This window comes from Drosophila mojavensis, unplaced genomic scaffold, assembly GCF_018153725.1.
Source record: "Drosophila mojavensis isolate 15081-1352.22 unplaced genomic scaffold, ASM1815372v1 contig_136, whole genome shotgun sequence".
Lineage (NCBI taxonomy): Eukaryota > Metazoa > Arthropoda > Insecta > Diptera > Drosophilidae > Drosophila > Drosophila mojavensis.
In genome coordinates, this window is record NW_025318667.1 from 26,338,378 (window position 1) to 26,360,032 (window position 21,655).

At 36.2% G+C, this 21,655-nt stretch overlaps 1 protein-coding gene across 2 annotated transcripts in view; it reads right to left on the bottom strand.

Moving 5' to 3' along the window:
* LOC6584770 overlaps window positions 1-21,052 on the bottom strand; it is a 63,254-nt gene extending 42,202 nt beyond the window's left edge. For both annotated transcript variants that reach the window (XM_044006995.1, XM_044006994.1), the window contains exon 1: window positions 20,042-21,052. In XM_044006995.1, the coding sequence (XP_043862930.1) occupies window positions 20,042-20,598 (557 nt within the window). In that variant the 5' untranslated portion in view covers window positions 20,599-21,052. The remainder of the gene's footprint in view (window positions 1-20,041) is intronic.
* Window positions 21,053-21,655: the final 603 nt, after the last annotated feature.

The window sequence follows — 21,655 nt, forward strand, 5'->3', positions numbered from 1 at the left end:
TTGCTCGTTCTAAGAGCTGGCCAAAATTGAGGAGCCTACGCCCAGTAGGGGCGTGGCAAATCGGAAAAGCCTGTATATTCTTTAGTATTAGAGCGAAACTTAACTACTAAATTGTTGATGGGATGTGAATGAGTATTCCGCAGTCGGTAACGCCCGACTGCAACGTTCTTACTTGTTTTATTTTATCTTTTGTTTTGTTTTTTTGGTTACTTTTCACAAGCGACAGCTGAGAGATTAGCTTAGATTTTTTATAGCTTAGATTTTTTCATATAGCTTTTACTCAACACTAACGATGCGAAAAGCCCCTTCTGCTAGCCAACACTGGAGGTACGGTAGTTGGCCGAAACTAAAGATGCAGAAATGCATTTAACATTAACCAACACTGGAGATACTGTATGTGGCCTTCATCGAAACTCAAGATGCAGAAATGCATTAAATGTTATACAACACTGAAAATGCGATATTTGGCCTACATCAACACTAAAGATGCAGAAATACGCTTTAGCCAAGACTAAATAAGTAAAAGTGAACGTCAACCAGCACTGCATATGCATATGTACGACTTAGCCAACACTGAGGAAATTTAGCACTAGCCAATACTATAGAAACAGAAGATGTTCATTTTTTCTTAAGCAACACTGGAGATACAGAATTCAGCCTTAATGAACATAAATTAGTTTTAGCCAACACTGCAAACGTAGAGGCAAACCTATGCTAACACTTTAATTATAGGCTCTAACTATATCACTTTGTAGCGCACTCTCCAGGCCAAAGCTCAGCCATAGCACCCAATAAATAAACACAAAATTTTGCAACACTGCGACAAATGCACAATTTCCATTGCAATCGAATGCAACCGTTTTTAGTGGTCAGTCAACTGTGCATAACAGTGTTGGTTAATTGCATTAGCTGCCTCGCCTGGCACTAATCAACACTGCAGTTGAACTAATTACACAATGTGTATAACAGTATAACGCTTAATTAAGCGTGCTGCACTCACTCGATGCAGCTCATTGACTTCCAACTGTCGCTTTAACTTGAACAACAACTATTTATATATTATTATTATTCTTGTAGTATATTATAAATATATTATTTAAGTTTATTATATTTTTAGAATAATTATTATAATTATTATTATTATTATTCATCTCAACTCTTTCATGGCAACCCTCGCACGTCCTCTTTGCCATCTGGTTAGCCTCTTTAGCGTTCGCTTGCAACATTTCAGTTTGATGTCTAAAACTTCCGCATTTAATTACACCTGCAAACTCCCAAATGTATCTCTGTGTGTGTGTGTGTGTGTGTGTATGTGTGTTAATTTCTATATTTAGCTACAGCATTAACCACAACATTCCATAGAGCATATGCAAAGCATTTCATATGCAAACCGAGCTATTCATTGCCTCAACTTCAGTTCAATTTATTCTCTTGATGTGGAAATTTAAATTCGCTTCACCTTTGAGGTAATCAATCTATTGTATTATAGCATGCAGCTTTTGTCAGGCACAACAAGGTGTTTGTAAAATCAAAGAACTCATTGGAGTTACGAGTGTAAAACTGAGCGAAATAGAGACTAAATGAAGAAGAAGGAGAAGGAAGGAAGAAGAACAATAAACAGAAAGCAAACTAAATTAATTGCAAAGGACAAGGATAAAAACACAAGGATAATAAGATGCAATACGTAAAAGAGAAGAAAGGAAAAGTAGAAGGATAAGATAAGAACAGACTAAAAGAAAGAAGAAAAGAAACGCAAAAGAGTTTTGTTTTAGTAACTTTAATATAGAGATAGATAGATATTGGGTACATATATTAAATAAAGAGTATATAAATTAACATAGATCAGCTAAACATATAGAGATATATTGGATAAAAATTATATTTTATATACAAGGAATTTTTCAGGAATTTTTCATATAGTTATGTACATGAATTATTCAATTAACAATACTAGCTAACTATATAGAGAGATATATTGTATATTCTAAACACAATACATATACATATATTATATATAATTTTTTTATATATATAATAATTATATTTTACAAAAAGTAAACTTTTCATTTATTAAATATTTATTGAATTTTTTCATTTGTTTAAATGCTTTATTAATATTCCAATTGAAAACATCTGTATGCATCTACACATGCACATACATACATATATGCATATACATATATACATATACTAGTATGTACATATTAAATATACATAGTATATGTATATATGTATGTATTATATACTAGTTCAGCATATGTACTAGCATCTATTCTAACTACTTAATTAAATTTCTGTTTTTCTTTGTCTCCCTCCATTCCTATTTTATTTATTTTTGCATTACATATTTCCTCTTGCAGCTGTTTTTACAGCTGTTTCGATGGCAGTCAGCAATTCACTTGCTGTTGTTGTTGTTGTTGTTGTTGTATTTCGAGTATTTGTGTTTGCGCGTCGTCAGCTTGAAAATTAAAAATGTGCAATAAATTGCAACAACAACAACAACAAACGTAAATAAAAATATATAAAAAAAAAAAAGTAAAAAATATTCCAATTACGAGACATCAGCGTAATACAAAACGAGAGGGAGAGAGAGAGAGTGTGTGTGAGTGAGAGAGAGAGAGAGAGAGTGACAGAGGCATGTGCTGAACTTGGTCAGCAAACTGATAAATGAGCTTACACATGTGCATGCACACACACACACACACACACACACACACACACACACACACACACAGAAACACATGCGTATGATTACTTCTGCATGTGTATAACAGTTATGCTCATATAACAGCTTCGATTGCCACTGCAAACTTCTGGCAAATCCATATGCAAATTTTCACATAACACTGCGAAATTTCAGCGAAAGACGGCGAACCTGTGGGGTGGGGAGGGGGGTGAGTGGGTTGATTCTTACAAATGCTGCATTAGACAGCGGCACAAAGCAAGCGAGCGGAGAGGAGAGGCGAGGAAAGGAGGAGATGCCAAGAGAAGAGTAATGCAATCTGTCTCTCTCACTGTCTCTCTGTCTCTGTCTCTGTCTCTCTCTCTCTTCTCTTGTACATTGAACTTTTGACTGCCCGTCCGCTCCGGCCCGCTTCGTTCCGTTGGCAGCATCAGCTGGCCTGCATTATGGCCTTACCCGAATCACGACTCCCGTTACCCGTTACCCGTTACCCGTTTCCCGATTCCCATGGCCTGCCGCTCGCACTTTTCAATTCTATTTTTGTGCGATTTATGGCCGCGTTTTCGTTTGAAATTAACTGCTCTGAACACAATCGGAATGGCAGACCATAAAAAACAAGTAAGAAAGCTCTAGTCGAGACTACTCGACTACGAGATCCCCTGAACCCTTGGAGTAATAGCTATTTCAATAATTTTTCGCGTCTTTCAGCTTACACAAGAAACACGCACACACACACACACACACGCACGCACGCACGCACACACAGGCATACATACACACACATACATACACACATACACACACACATACACAAACAATTACATACATATATACACACACAAGCATAAACACGCATGGGCGGCAGTGAGCGCTTACTATGAGAACTTAATTGCTTAATAACTTTTTTGTGGACGTACGATCTTCATGAAACTTTCAGATTATGATTATGACATGGATATGCATGTAATTGCCAAAGCACAAGTCTCTAGTATTTGAAATACGCTTTTTACAAAAGTGAGGGTGAGGGGGTGAATTTAAGGGTGGGGGTAAATTTTAACAATAACCGAAATTGTATAAATTGCATATAGGCATACATTAAAAATTTTGGAGACTCTGTAGAAGATATAATTTTATAACTGGGTTTCGATAAGGATTTTTATCGATAAAAAAGATCGGGATGAGTTATCGATTTTTAATGATAAACTTGATATGCGCGCTGTAATTACGAACATTTTAAAAAAATTTGAAGTCTCTAGCTCTTATATCTTCTGAAATCGACGCGTTCATACATACGGACAGACGGACAGACGGACAGACAGACGGACAGGGCCAAATCAACTCAGCTCGTCGCCCTGATCAAGAATATATATACTTTGTGGGGTCTGCCACGCCTCCTTCTGCCTGTTACATACATTTCAACAAAACCATTATACCCTGATTTCCCATTGAAAATGGGTTCAGGGTATAAAAATGAAGAAGGAAATGTGAAAGAGAGGGAGAGAAAACAACGCAGCTGCAAGGCAGCCAGAGGCGTGGCCACAGTGGGGGCGGCAGCAGTGGGGTATTTCATATCTAATCTGGGTCGTAAAAACATGTTTCATGCGTTCCGAGGCATGCCAAGCAAACCCTACCCTCTCACTTTACCCCTCCCCTAGCCACTCACCGCCTCCCTCATAGACGCAAAGACTTTGATAAACCTCGTGCGAATTATAAAACGGGTTAAGTCTATTTTTTTATACCCTGAACCCATTGAAAATGGGAAATCAGGGTATAATGGTTTTGTTAAAAGTATGTAACAGGCAGAAGGAGGCGTGGCAGACCCCACAAAGTATATATATTCTTGATCAGGGCGACGAGCTAAGTCGATTTGGCCCTGTCCGTCTGTCTGTCCGTCCGTCCGTCCGTCCGTCCGTCCGTCCGTATGTATGAACGCGTCGATTTCAGAAGATATAAGAGCTAGAGACTTGAAATTTTTTTTCCTAGGTCCGTGTATATCACGCGCATATCAAGTTTTTCTTTATATATCGATAACTACTCCCGATATTTTATTATCGATCAAAAACCTTATCGAAAGCTAGTTATTTAATTATATCTCCTACACCTTTAGAGCTAGAGCTTCCAAATTTTAAAAGTAGACTTATATATATTTTATATAATTTCGATTTTTGTTGTAATTTTCCCCCCACCCTTATATCCACCCCCTCACCCTCACCTTTGTAAAAGACGTATTTCAAGTACTAGAGACTTATACTTTTGAATGTACATACATTTGAACATTATGATTATGTTCTGAAAATTTCATTAAGATTGTACGTCTAGAAATTAAATTATTCAACAAAGAAATTCTTATAATGTTGCCCACACTACAGCGCTGCCCAAGCGCAGTCGCTGCTTACTGTGCAGTTAGCAGAGCGCGTTCTAATACGTGCGTGTGTATGTATGTGTGCCGAAAAGAAGTGCAGAGTGAATATCAGATTAGAGGGTTTAGGGTATCTCCTAGTCGAGCAGTCTCGACTAGAGTCCTCTTACTTGTTTATATATATATTTAACATTATTTCTTTATTCCTTTTGCTTTTGCCTCAGCTATTGACACTTTTATTCAAAAGCCCTATCTAATCAAGTAACAAGGTTTATAATAGAATATAAATAGAATGAAGGGTCGGGAAACATGGCTAGAAATCACTTGAATTACGCTCAATTCAGAGATACTCTACAATAGTGAAGAGAGTGTATTAAAAGTTGATGAAAGGTGTTATGACAAATCATCTAGATCACTATTGTTTATAATAGATCGTATAGCAGATAGATCATTAAAATGGTATACCAGATAGATCGTATACAGATATAGATGAAATCGTATAGGATATAGATCATATAGATCGTATATAAAGTAAATCATGATGTTTTACCAGATATATCAAATAAATCGAATAGCAGATATATCATATAGACCGTATATGAAGTAGATTATAATGTGCTATCTGATATATCATATGGATCATATAGAAAATAAGTCATATAGATCGTATATGAAGTAGATAAACATGTTTTTTCCAGATATATCATATAGATTATATAGCAGATAGATCGTATATAAGGTAGATGATGATCATGATATTTTACCAGATCTATTGTATAATATACATCGTATAGCAGACATATAGACCGTATAATGTGCTGTCCGATATATCTTATAGATCATATAGCAAATAGGTCATAAATACCTTATATGAAGTAGATTATAATATGCTAGCTGATATATCATATAGATTATATAACAGTTAGATCGTATATAAAGACTTTGATATTTTACCAGATCTATCAGAAAGATCGTATAGCAGATATATCATATGGCTCGCATATCAAGTAGTTCATATAGATGTTATGTATGTAAGTTCTCAATTAATTACAACTTTGAGTACAACAAATCATAAAACTTCCATCAACTATGGGACTACAAGTTCCAAATGTAGGTTGTGACATAGCCAACATAGTATTTCAGTTATATGCACAGATAATGTCATTTAGTTTAGCCTCGTACTGCACTATCTAAAGAAAAGTCTATTATCTGAAGCACTTCACTATCTAAAGAAAAGTCAATTATAAACAGAAATTATCTTAAGCACTTTATACGGACAACGTGTGACATTGATAGAAGAAATGAGAATGGGAATGAGAATGAGACTGCGAATGGGAATGCGATTGGGGATTAGAAATGACGCAGACAGATCGCAGACGAAAGAGTCGGACACTGCAGTTGAGGTTAAAACGTCAACGCTGATTAGGAACGGTTCACTATATATGTATTTGTATACATATATAAAAATATTAATAATAATAATAATAATAATAATAATAATAATAATAATAATAATAGAATGGCAATGATTGATTCATAGATCTCGTTTCGAGATAACGCTTATCGAAAGCAAACAAAGACGAAAACGAAACGAACGAACGGATTACAAATAATATAATTTATGAAGTGCTGCGAGTGTTAATCAATCGATTTTCGAACGGAATTTTCATGAAATATGATTATATAATATGAGATATTGTAACTGAGTCAACTGATTGCACGATTGGTATTATTCCAATTTCAGTTCGAGTATGTCTCATATCTTGATGCTTACTAGGTATATGTGTGTATCGATTATCGATTATTCAATGACAATAAGTCATATAACAATAGATACATTTGATATTCGAATATCAGATATACATACATATGTATATAGTAATCAATAGATAGCTTAAACTATATATTCTAATCTGATCAATGTTAATCGACTATTCGATAACAAGCGACAAAACTAGTCGTAAGTCTTTGACCTGATCAACTATCCAGGAATACACAACTGAATTGATTGCTGAGCAATAACTCATCAACTCTATGAGCTTTAGTTTATAGAATATTAAATAAACAGAAACTAAAACGAAACCGAATGCTTTACATATAAGTACATATGTATATGTAGTCCACACGGTATTCCTGATGATCTAAATTGCAGTCATATATCATAAGCAACAGCAACAACAACAACAGCAACTAAAACGACAGCCACGATTGATGACAAAGTCTGTTAATTACTACAATTTGTGGGCTGGTCATACTCCAAATACGACACACGCACACTCACTCACACTCACACTGACTCACGCACACATGCACTGCTATTTATAGGCCTCGATAAAACATTCAATGGAACCAAAAACTTATCGAGAAATTGTAATTGCTGTGGGGCCCATCAAAAATGTGAAAATGTTTGGGAACTTGAACAAATGTTGGGCGCAGTTAATAGATATCGCAATTGTTATTGTTATTGTAACTGTTATTGTTGTTGTGATTGTTGTCAGCTGTCATGACAAACTGTAAACTAGCAAAAGAAAGAGACGCAAGAAGAAGCAAAAACAAAAAACAAAAAAACAATTGTAATTGTACAACTTTGGCGTTTATATCAGAGTCCAGTGCATGAGTCAGTGGAACACGCAATCCTAAACAGAAAATAATGCAAAAATAGCAAAGCTTGAACAAAGATCACAGCCATAGCTTGGCTGACTATAGTATATACCCTTTAGACATTAATTAGCTCTGCATTCATATGAGAAAATGTGATATATGATCAAATTCCATTGAAATGCTTAATATATATCGATACTTATCGATTTATCGGGTTTGAGTGCATGCACATTCTGTTGGAATATCTTTGAAAAACAATTTCGCACTCGCACTGATATCAATATTACTATTACTATACATACAGACACATCGATATCTATCGATAGTTAGCTTTTTGGTGTTATATAATAATAGCTGAAATAATATTGAACTGCACTTCAATATATATAAGTGTAAGTGCATGACTATTGCAATAGCTGATCTCACTTAATGCATTACAAGTGGCTGGCGTTTGGTTTGGGAATCGATTAATATCGATGAAAACAAAATGTGTCATTAAAATAAACAATAGGTGTACGCTCGTAAATATGCTCGTTCGGTTGATGAATGTTAATAGTTAATTATAATATTTTAATTATAATATTTAAAATTTTCCTCATCGATTTTCACTGCAAAAATGTATCGATAGGCAAAGAAATGATGCTTGTGCTATTTACCATGCGAAAAACTACAATTGAGTTTGCTTTTTATACCCTGAACCCATTTTCAATGGGAAATCAGGGAATAATGGTTTTGTTGAAATGTATGTAACAGGGAGAAGGAGGCGTGGCAGACCCCACAAAGTATATATATTCTTGATCAGGGTGACGAGCTGAGTTGATTTGGCCCTGTCCGTCTGTCTGTCCGTCTGTCCGTCTGTCCGTATGTATGAACGCGTCGATTTCAGAAGATATAAGAGCTAGAGACTTCAAATTTTTTTTTTAAATGTCCGTAATTACAGCGCGCATATCAAGTTTATCATTAAAAATCGATAGCTCATCTCGATCTTTTTTTATCGATAAAAAACCTTATCGAAACCCAGTTATAAAATTATATCTTCTACACCTTTATTGCTAGAGTCTCCAAATTTTTAATGTATGCTTATATGCAATTTATACAATTTCGGTTTTTGTTAAAATTTACCCCCCACCTCTAAATTCACCCCCTCACCCTCACTTTTGTAAAAAGCGTATTTCAAATACTAGAGACTTGTGCTTTGGCAATTACATGCATATTCATGTTATAAACATAATCTAAAAGTTTCATGAAGATCGTACGTCCATAAAAAAAGTTATTAAGCAATTAAGTTCTCATAGTAAGCGCACACTGCAGCCCATGCGTGTTTATGCGTGGTTGCTTGTATGTGTATGTGTGTGTGTATGTGTGTGTGTGTATGCGTTTGTGTCTGTATGCGTGTGTGTGTGTATGTGTGTCTGTATGCGTGTGTGTGTATGTATACCTGTGTGTGCGTACGTGCGTGTGTGTGTGTGTGTGTGTATGCGTTTGTGTCTGTATGCGTGTGTGTGTGTATGTGTGTCTTTATGCGTGTGTGTGTATGTTTACCTGTGTGTGCGTACGTGCGTGTGTGTGTGTGTGTGTGCGTGTTTCTTGTGTAAGCTGAAAGTCGCGAAAAAGTATTGAAATATCTATTGCTCCAAGGGTTCAGGGGATCTCGTAGTCGAGCAGTCTCGACTAGAGCTTTCTTACTTGTTGATTGTTGAATTTGATGGAACAGCGGCTATTGGGCATTCGATATTTATCGATATTAAGCGCAAATTGCATGAAATCGAATATAAACGGTAGTACTTGCATATCAGTGTTTCTCTATTTATGTACAAGAGTAATATACATAGGTATATAGGTACATATCTGCATTTATGTATATTTGGGACACTCGAAATGATCGACGAGTCGCACATTTCCCATTTGAATTGTTTCTATGCCCGTCTCTCTAGCATCTGTATCTACATCCGTCTGTCTATCTATTTCAAGTATCTGACAGTTTTGTCAGCTTTTGTTAGGCATCAATGCAACTGGGCGTCGCTGCTTGCGTCGCTGTCGCTAGGTCGTTGCAGTGCAAACTGCAGTTGAAGGTGATTTAATAATGAGTGCGAACAATGCGCCGCTAACCGACGACCCGACGACACCCAAGCCCCCCAACCCCCCTAGCCACCATCACTGTCACTCATCTACCCCAGCCATATCCATCTCCATCTCTGTTGCCAACTATATCTTCACCTCCATATTTGCCACCCTTTAGCATGCCTCTCCCCTTCTCTCTCTCTCGCTCTCTCTGTCTCTCTCCGTCTGTCTCTCTCATCAGTCTTGGCGTCTACATCCCACGTTATTTTTGCATTTTTCTATCGCACGCTGCATTTTATTTGTTTTGCTGCTGCTGTTGCTGCTTATTCTTCTGCTTCTTTCTCTTGTTCATCATCATCATCAGCATCATCATCTTGTTTCTCATTATTTATATTGTTGTCGCTGCGCTTATAAATAGACATCGTCGCCGTTAATTGCTTCGACAGTCGCTTTTCTTTTTTTTTTTTTTTTTTTTCTTTTTTTTCATTTGTTTTTGTTGATTTTTTTTTTCTCATTTGTTTTTTTTTTTTTTTTTTTTCTATAGCCTGTTTTCGTTTTCTTTAATTATAATTCATTACGTATCTGCATTTTATTTATTGGCTGCACTTTTGCTGCCGTTGTTGTTGTTGTTGTTGTTATTGCTGTTTTATGCCTTTTAGCGCCACCTAGCGGCGATGCTGCGCATTGTTGCTGTTATTTTGCATTTAATTATTATTGTTTTAATTGCTGTTGTTGTTGTTGTTGCTGCACTTGCTCATAAGCTTCGGCATAGAGGTAGGTCGGCAGCAGCACTGAAAATGCTAAATTAGGATCATATCTATATATTCATATACCTCTATTTGTATACATACATACATTCATACATATGCATACATATATCAGCGTATATCCTCATCTGTCTCGTAGCTGAACTAATACAGTTGTCTGTAGCAGCGGGGGTTAAGCCCGAAAACTTCAGTTTCAATTCGCTTGACTTGACTTTAACTTGAAATCATATTATATCTAGTGATGACACGATTAATTATATGATACACAATAATCGATTATTTTGCTGTCATATCTTTCAAAGCTATTGTTTCTGAATTCAAGACTTTAAAAATAAGCAAAACCATATATTTTTTTAGCAAGACAATATAAGATCTTAAAAAATTAATAATCACATTTGATTAATGATTAATCGATTAGTTGAAATTAATAGTCGCGTAGCTTCATTTAATCATATGATTCAATAATCGTTTAATAATTGTTTTTTGCCATCCCTAATCCTATATCTATATAAGTCCTTTAAATACACTTTCATAGATCTTAAATTTGTGAACCCATTGAAAGTGGATGAAAATGTATGTAACATGCAGAACGAGCTGAGTGGATTTAGCCCTGTCCTTTGCTCTATCCCTCAGAATCTCAAAGCTTGAGCTATGAACGCTAGAGACTTGAAATATTTGATTGTAGCTTACAAAATTACAAAATCTTTCAGTTTTCATTTCATCAATTAAATAACCTTATAACAAATCTGTTAGAGAGTACTATCTCGTATATGTATAGAGCTATAGTCTAATATTTTCCTATATTTTTAGTATTATTATATTAATTTTGTATAGAGTAAAAATTTCTACGTTGTCCTCTGTCGTCAAGCATATTTTATTCTGTTTATCTTCATCGTAGAATCAACTACATCTCGGGGTTTTCATTATATTTGCTCACTTTTTTTTTTTTTTTTTTTTTTTTCTTTGTAATTGTAAAAGTAAGGTTGCGAATGGTACGAAACGTACGACGGGGTTTACCCGAACCCCAAACCACTTGAAAAGCACATTCATTGTCTTATGCAATTCTTGGAGGGGCGGGACGAGGCGTGGCAATTGGTTTGAGTAATAGGGTATGAAACACCTGATTTTCATTTGAAATATTTACTGCTAATTGAATTCAGAATTGAACAAAGGGGCTCCCAGACGGATGGGAAAAATAATATAAACAAAACTCAATAAAAGGGAATTTATATACATACATATGTATATGGAAGATAGAACACTGCAATCAAATTGCATAATACTTTGGGTATGTGAATAAACTAATTGTCTTATATACTACTTATACTGCCATGAAGAGCCTGAATCGATTGTTTTTCGAAACTGAATCTTAGGCAGATGCTCTATTGTATATACAATGTATATATTCTTGGTCCGACTCTCCATCTAGCCTTGTCATAATCCCCAATAGCTAATGACTTGCAAGTCCTACTATATATGATACGCAGTACGAGCTTATCAGCTTTTTTTCTATTTAGCGATAGCTCGTATCAGTTCCGTATTATCGATCAAAATCGATAATTGGTAAAGTCCATCGAGGCTTCTCATATACGTATCGGGGCCTATCCGTATGTGTGTATATCTGCAGCTATATGCGCATATGCAGAAATGTAAATGCTCAAGCTTTCAAGATAATGAGTATAGGAAAAGGTATAAAAAGCAAATAAAATTGATATAGTAGAGGAAATGAAACATTTGAGCTAAGCCTAAAAATCAGCGATTCAAGGGCAACGGAACGTTAATTAATATACCAAGAGAGATATTGCTTGATACTGGAATAATGCAGTTAGTGGAGAGAGAGAGAGAGCGAGCTTGTAATGAAAAAACATGTAAATTGATAAAGAAGTGAGATATGAACTGCAGCTAATTACTAGTATTCCTATATAACTATATATTAGTATAATATTAGTAGTAGTATATTAGCATAGCAGTATATATAGTAATATAGTAGTATATATAGTAGTATAGTCGTATGTATAGTAGTATATGTAGTATATATAGTAGTATAGTAGTGTATATAGTAGTATAGTAGTATATATTAGTATAGTCGTATGTATAGTAGTATATATAGTAGTATAGTAGTATATATATTAGTATATTAGTATATATATTAGTATTGTTGTATAGTAGTATGTATAGCAGTATTGTAGTACATATATAGTAGTTTAGTAGTATATATTATTATTATACTACTCTTATCATTGTTATCTATTATCATTATTATTGTTTGTATTGCTATTTTATCTTATGCCTATACATTTTCTGCTGCTGCTTCTTCTTCAACTTTTTTAGCCGGCAGTAATAGCAACAATTGCGCATAATGAAATGAACTACAAAACAAGCTGCAGTTGGGGCGGGATGGGGCGGTGCGGTGCTGAGAGAGGTGAACGACGCGCGTCAACGACACCCAAAGCATGCGGCGAGCAAAAGAGAGAGAAGGAGAGAGAGGGAGAGAGAGCGAGAGAGGGAGAATGAGGGAGAGACATGTGAGAGATATCAGTTGCAGCAGCAGCAGCGGCGGCCGCAGCGAGCGCAGTGCACATAACTGTTTTTTGCATGTGTGCGCGTCTCTCTCACTCTCTCTCTATTTATATGTATATGTGTGCATGTGTGTTTGTGTGCCGGTCGATAAACAAAAATGACAACAGCAACAACAACAACAACTACAACTGGAAGACTGCGCAGCTAGCAGCGGGCAGCGGGCAGCAGGCAGCAGGCAGCAAATAGCGAGCGCAGGCAGTCTTCAATGTTGACGTTGATGTTAACGTGGACGTTGACGTTGACGTCGCTGCTGGCGTCGCTGTCGTCGTCGCGTTTGACTCATTAAATATTTTGCAACCTTGACCGTTCGAGAGCGATTAAAATGTATGCGTGTATGCGTATGTGTGCTTCTCTGCCTCTGCTTGTGTGTGTGTGTGTGTGTGTGTGTGTGTGCGTGTCTACAATAATACAATAAGTGTGTGCGTTGTTATTGTCAAAGTTGCTGCTGTTGTTGTTGTTGTTGTTGTTATTTCAGCTTGATTTAAACTGCATGACAAGTCGGTATAACACTAAACTGTATAACAGATATGTATAAATTATAACTGTCCAAATAGTTTGGACTGTTTTTGTATTGCGTTAATTTATGTTTACATACATATATAAATGTATGTATATATACATTCGACTCTGATTTGCTGTTGTTTTTGGGCTTTTTTTTTATCGCCGACTCAAGTTTAATGCAAATGTTTGGACAAGAGCAGGAAATGAGAATCGTGGAAGTGAGCTCAAATAAATAAATTATAGAACCACAAGAACAAGAAAGTCCAGCTGCACTTGCAAAAATAGCTGTTCTCTTATATGTACATATGTATGTATATATGTATGTATATTTTTGTTTTGGATTATTTTGCAGTCAAAGGCTTTCTATGCGATTCGCAATCCAATCAAATTTCATTCATCGCAATCCCATTCAAAGTCCAAGTCCAATTCCAATTCTGATTCCCATTCCCATTTCCATTCCCATTCCCATAGCCCTTCTATGAAATAGCAGCAAAACAGACTGCGCAACGTTTTCTTATGACATTCGATTGAAGTCTAATTGCCCGTGCAATTACTATAACTTTTGCCATACTCCCAGCCCCCTCCTCCCCGCAAAGCCCCATCGCTCGACTAGAGCGTATCATTAAATGTCCATTAAAAAGCCAAAACCCATTTCAACGTTTAAACACAAATTGAAATGGGTAATTGACGAAGGAAACGAAACGAAAAAGGAAAAAAAAAGGAAAGGAATGTAGATGTAGCTGTAGTAGGAGGTATTGGGCAGAAGGTTGAGCGGGTAGCGGGTAGCGGGTAGCTACTACGTCTATTGACATCAATCAATTGTCCATTTTGAAAGACGCACAAAAAAAGCAATCAGAGCTAATTTTAAAACAGCAATAAATCAATATATCCTCTATCTAGATAAATGATATACATGTATATATAATATTATCTGCATATATAATATACATATATGATAGCAATAATTTCAATTAGAATCTGATTTTCGGGAAACAAAGTTGAATGAATAGATGCATATATATATTATATAATCTGAATGAATTGTCAGTTGATTTTGTACATTTCAAGAAAACTTTTTGCTAAAAAAAAAATATATATATATATATTTTTTTTTTTTTCCTTCTATGTCTGAAAAGCATTTAAACATAAAATTAAATTTCTTTCGCATTTAAATTGAGGAAAGACAAACCTAACGTCGGTGAAATTTAATTGAAATTATAAGTATAAATTTATATTCATTAATAATTATAATTTCTATTAAATTTTACCGATATTAGGTTAGTTTTTCTTCCATTTACAGAGTATTGCTCAGTGGTAAACGAATTTTGTAAAGATTTAAATGAATATAAATTATCTATTATAACTTGCATTCCATTTTACCACTGTTAAGAGAGTTTTATTCAATTTAGATGATATCTCCCAGTCGTTAGCTCGTGTTAAGATTTTAATGAATGTAAATGATTATAATTTGTATTAAATTTTGCCTGTACTAAGTAAGTTTTCTTGAATTTACAAGATATTTCCCAGTCCTTAACTCTTTTAATTTATCTTTAACTATCAATTATGATTTTCATTCCATTTTATCGACGTTAGGTTAGTTTTTCTTCATTTTACAGGATATTTCCCAGTCGTAAACTCCTTTTAAGTTTTTATTGAATATAACTGATTATAATTTGTATAAAATTTTGTCTCTATTAAGTGAGCTTTCTTCGGATTACAAGGTATTGCCGATTCGTAAACTACTTTTAAGATTTCGTACTTTTATGATTATAATTTCTAAAACAATTTGCCTCTATTAAACAAGCTTAAGATCTATGTGGATATAAATTATTAAAGTTTTTATCAAATGTTGCCTCAGTTGGCAGAGTTTTCTTCACTTTGCAGGGTATTCCACAGTCGTAACCTCCCCTATTTTATTTGTTTAGCTTGTTGGCTCAGTTTAGCTAAATGACCTTTGCAAATTGCAAATTGAAACCCGTTTTCCCTCCAAGCCCTAACCGCTATTCCCACTCTCCATCATCTCCTCTCTCCCCTCTCCGCACTTTCCTAACCGTTTACCATTCTACATTCGGCCAACTGCATGCCATGACATTTTCCAGTCGTCGACTTCTTTTGCGGTCGTCCGTTGTGTGCGGCCATTTAGCTCTCTAATTGCTGTCATTCCACAGCGCCAGAGCCGAGGAGAGAGTAGAGGAGAGGAGAGAGGAGAGGAGCGCGACCTCAGCGCCAGTAAATGTTCCGTTTGCAGTTGCTGTTATTCGACTACCCTGCACTGGCGATGGCCCAAATGGGGTATATCGACCCCGCCGACTTACGACTCATATACAGGGTATCTGTGATGCGTTCAACTCTCTCTCTCTCTCTCTCTCTCGCTCGCTCGCTCTGTCTCGTTGCGGCAGGTCAAAAGTGTCAAATTACGTACAATTATTTTTAACTTAAGCAACGTGCGTGCTGTATTTGTGCACCGCCCCCTCCTACCACGCCCCCGACACAGACACAGACACCTCCAGCCGCAGCAATTCTTGACTCCATTCTCCCTCCTCCGTCTGCTTTCCTTCACTCCTCTTCGCTCACCCACACTCTCACACGCTTTTGGCATTGCTTTTAACTTCACTTGGTTCGTTTTCAATCACTTGTTCTGCTCCTCGTCTCCCTACTTCACTACCACCTTCTTCTTCTTCTTCCACCATCGTCCTCTTCTTCTTCTTCTTCTTTTGCTGCGCTGCCCACTCTCGCAGCACTTCAAGTTAAGTTCACTTCACTCGTCCGCTTAGTCATCTTCGGTTGTCTTTTTGTCTTGCATCTCTGTCTCGTTCCTGCTCTGTCTCTCCCTCTCCCTCTCTCTCACTCTTTGCCTTTTAAGTGCTGCCCACTTCTTCGTTTGCCGCAACCGCAAAAACTAGCAACATCGATGGAAAAAAAAAAAAAAAAAACAAAACAAAAAAAACATTTTGCGCCTTTTGTTTCGCTTTCCGGGTCGCACTCGCTCTCGCTCTCACTCTTACTCCCTCTCCCTCTCCCTCTCTCGTTCTTGCTCATGGCTTGTCTTAGTCTCTGTTTGTCTTTCAATTCTGTTACCCATTTATCTACTTCTCCGACTACTCACTCACACACTGCCTTCCTCTCTCCCTCTCTCTCTCTCTCTCTCTTCATCCACTATGCAATCATACAATTTCCTTATTCGCATTTAAATAGTTTTTAGATATTATTATACATACATACATACATTTGTATCTACACACATACATACGTCTGTACATTAACATTATAAAGTATTTCTTTAGATTTATTATATAATATTTCATTTTGTGAAGGTCGCCAAATTCTCGACTCGAAAACTTTTGATCGAATTCTACGTGAGTTTTTGTACAATTTAGTTTTAGCTTTTAGATTTTTGTTTTTGTTTCTTCCTCTTCTTCTTCTTCTTCTTTTGTTCGATCATTAATTGTGCTGAAGAACAATGAAATGGAATTCGAAGGCTAACTGCGTGCAGCGCTCTATTAAAAGAGCTTTGCAATCTATGAACAAATTCTACAAATACTAGGTATAGTCCATAAACAACTATTAACAACTGTGAATATACATACATGTGTACTTATATATGACTGTTGTATTGTATATATGCATATATTTAGGTTTCGTTTTGGCAAATTCCACAGTTTCAAATGTGAAGTGAATAATCGGGAAATAATTCCATTCTCATTCGTATAGCTCTGTTTCTGTTCCTTCGTCCCTTTGTCTTTATTTCTATATCTCTATCTCTCTCTGTCTCTCCTTCTCCATCTTTGTCTCTTTCTCTATCTATCTATCTATCACTGTCTCTTTCTTCCTTTTTCTTTCTCTATCTCTGACTATCTGCCTCCCTCCATCAACTATCTCTGTCTGTCTCTCTCCATCTAAGTATCTATCTATGTCTTTCTTTCTCTCTCACTCTCTGCCTCTATCTCTCTCTCTCTTTCTCTCTCACTCTCTGCTTCTCGCTCTCTATCTTCCTCCCAATTTCCACCTTTCCCTCTTCTCTTTCACTATCCTCCTCGACTTACCTCTCTATCTTTCTCTAAGTCTCTCCATCTCTCCCCACTCCTTTCTGTATCTCTCCATCTCCATCACCTCTACCTCTTTTCCATACATTCCCTTCTCATTCCCCCTCTCTCTACCACTCTTCTCGCTTCTATCGCTACCTTCCCTACATAATGCCTAAAAAAAAAAAGAATTGGTTCAATTCCCTTATCAAAATTATGCATATATATGTATGTTTGTATTTACATCCATATATACATATGTAGTAGTTCTTCCCTCCGGGCTTATCTCGCGCGTATTGCAACAATTTGGGTTGCGGTCGATTCGACTAGAGCCAAAGGGGCGTTGGGAAGCGAACAGCAGGCGGGACTATTCCAAAAGACCCAAACAGGAAATGAGATTCTATGTTTGTTGTATGAATCGGGGCATAGTACTATACCATATATACTATATAGTATATACATATATATTTTATATTCTATACCATATATACTACATAAATATATATTCTATATTCAACTAAGTGCACACATATACACATATGTACATATATTAACTGAGCATAGTACGTGAATATGTACTATATATATTATATATTATTAGCAAAATATATTAATTATATGTTGAGTGAAGTCTTCCTCAACTGAATAAAATATAATATATTATATTATATATATGTATATATTATTGAATATATTTTACTAATCAACACAGTCAATACAGCCCTCTCTGGCACTATCTCTCATTTTCTATATATGTATATATATTTATATATGTATATTAAGCTGTGGTCTCATCTGAATTCAAGATATTAGCTATCTACATACATACGGATACAGATGTTATTCCCATACAGATGTACGTCCTTTATTCTATACAGTTCTCGCTTCACTCTCTCTCCCTTATATTTCCTGCACCTACACATTCTCATTAAATAACTCTTAATATGATTTGAAATCAACGCAAAATATCATTACTACAGATCCAAGGTAATACGTCCGCTTCTTAAGACTTCTTAAGCTCGAGCTTATGATTATTCATAAATATTCCCAAGATACATACAATATACAGGTGTATATAAAGGTGAATGCGGTTCTAATGACGCTCAAGGAACCGTCGCTATAACCGGAAGGATCTCTAACCATATAGGTTTGCCCACACATATATCTAAGTTTGTCTGGGGACCAGAATATGCATCGCTATAACTGTACGGATGCTATAAACGGAGTCGTTATAACCGAATACTATATGTTTTGCCTTCATATAAGAGTTGCGATCTACTCTGCCATGATCATCGCTATAACGAAGTACTCTTCTGACTGTAGAATCACTGACGTCCTTTTTCTAAATATGATTTAAGCTCCTTGTTAATTTTTGGTATTGACTTCAAGGGATTTGGCTTTATATGGCGAACTATCCACATTTCATCATTTTCTGTTAACTTTGTATTTGTCTGAGCTCGAGCTTTATTTCGGATCGTACTCTCTGTTTTACTTCTTTTTATGATATACTGAATGGTAGTTCGAGTTCTCTTAAGGCTTTCAGCAATCTCAGCCTAACTTTTTCCAGTAATATGATGGAAAAGAGGAGGTTTGCTTCAGGGTTTTTAAATGAAGCTTTTCAATTATATAAATACAGTCGAGTCTCGATATTTCGTACCCAGCCAAATCGAAAATCGCGATAAATCGAACAAAATTCTATCGTTCCCCATAATTCTCGATAATTTGAATTTCTGTGTAAATCGAAAAACAACTGATTCCCTCTGCCTTTTCGAATTGTCGAAACTGTATATCAGAAAATCACTAAATCACACTTTCAGTTACAATCTCAACTAGGCCCGATTGGAAAAATTCTTGGTATTCCCAAAATTGGATCGATGTAGAATTTTCAGTGAGGCCATATTTTTGTAAATTTCGGAGTATGCCCAAATTGGGCGTGGCAACACTGTTTATATGAACATAGTAAATTATTTTGCGTTAGCTTTGTTTCCAGACAAATTTTGTGCGAAAATGGGGTTTACTTTAGAAGTTATGAACTAAATTGTAAAATCATATTAGCTGTACGATTTTCAGTGACACTCACTGTAAGTATATACATACATACATATATATCGATAACTTATATCAAGTTAAATCGAAAAACGCAATAAATCGAAACAAAAATCGTTCTCGATAATTCTCGATAGTTTAAATTTCTGCGTAAATCGAAAGAAAACTGTTTCCTTTGCCATTGCGAATGAACGGAACTCGACTGTATACACATATGTACATACATATGTATATAGCTTTAGCTACAGCCCTGATCAATTGCTGCTGCAGCTCTGGCTAGACGATGTTGCTGATAGGTCAGCGACTGTCTGCTGCAGCTGCGTTTCCTACACATTATATAATATTAATATTGATATAAACATATATATATTTTATTTGTATATACATATATATATATATATATATTTAGACATTTGCTCACCTTTGAATTTGTGTGCCACTCGAGATGCGCTGCGGATACGACATATTGGCAACTTGTTGCTGCTGCTTCTGCTGCTGCTGCTGCTGTTGCTGTTGCGCTGCTTTATTTTGCTGCTGCTGCTGTTGATTAGTTGCTGCTGCCTGCTGCTGCTGCTGCTGTTGCTGTTGCTGTTGCTGCTGATGATGATGTAGATGATGGGACGTTGGTCCATTATCATGCACTTGATGCGACGCAGCAGCGTTGCCTGCTGCTGCGTTGTGTTGCTGCTGATTGCTGGCAATACGTTGCTGTTGCTGATGTTGCTGTTGTTGCTGCTGTTGCTGCTGCTGCTGCTGCTGCTGATGATGATGGTGATGGTGATGAAGTTGTTGCTGATGTTGCAATTGCTGCTGCTGCTGTTGATGCTGCTGTTGTTGCTGCTGTTGCTGCTGTTGGTGTTGTTGATGCTGCTGATGTTGCTGATGCTGCTGCTGCTGCTGTTGTCCACCGTTTGGGGCGTTGTTTGTGGGCGGCGGAGCACCGACCTGCACTGAAGAGGAGCGTATAGCTGCTTCCATTTCATGCCGAACTCTTTTGGCTTAAACACTTGTTGTTCCGCCCAGAAGTTGTTGTTGCTGTTGTTGCTGCTTCTACTGGTTTATATGTAATGTTGCTACTGCCGTTGTTGTTGTTGCTGTTGTTGCTGCTGTTGCTGTTGTTGCTGTTGCTGTTGTTGTTGGTTTTATCACTGAGCTGCTCGCATGCAACAACATTGCACTGCAACATATTCACAACATGAGCAATTGTTTCTGTTTACTCGTTTCTTATTGTTGTTATTATTATTATTATTATTATTATTATTATTATTATTATTATTAATGTTGTTGCTGTTGTTGTTGCTATTGTTGTTGCTGTCAATAAAACAGCAACAACATTTAGCTTGCGCGCTTTTGAGACGCCATGCAGCTGCTGCACTTGTATTTCGAGTTGTTGTTGTTGTTGTTTGCTTTGTTTTGTTTTGTTATAAATGAATTTGTTGTTGTTGTTGTTGTTGTATTACTATATTAAACATTTGCCTATTTACACACACACTGCGACTGCTGAAAAAAGACAAAGACGAAGATGAAGAAAACCTCTTGTAATTTTCGCACACACACACACACACACACAGTGTGTGACAAAGATAGAGAAAGCGAGAGAGAGAGAGAGGGGAACAATGGCCAGTGTGAAGTGTGGCAACGTTGCACGCGCTTGCCTTGTTGCCAGTTTTCACTAAACACACGCGTTTTTCCTTCTTGTTGCACAGAAACCAAACAAAAAAAACACACAGAAAAAAAATGTATTTTAAAACTTGATAACAAAAAAAAAAAAACAAGCCTTTTAGAAACAATATATATTTTTTCATTTTATTTATTTTATGCTAGCGAAAAAAATACGCGCACAAAACATTTGAGAAAACTTTTCTCATTTTTCTTTTTTCTATTATTTATTTATGCAATTTTTTGTTGTTTTTTTCTGGCAAAAAAAAAAACTGGTGACACATATATGGTGGGCGTGGTGGGCGTGGTGTCACAGTGTTTTGGCTAGCTAAATGCTTATATAGGAATATATACAATGTATCTATGCGTGTGCATG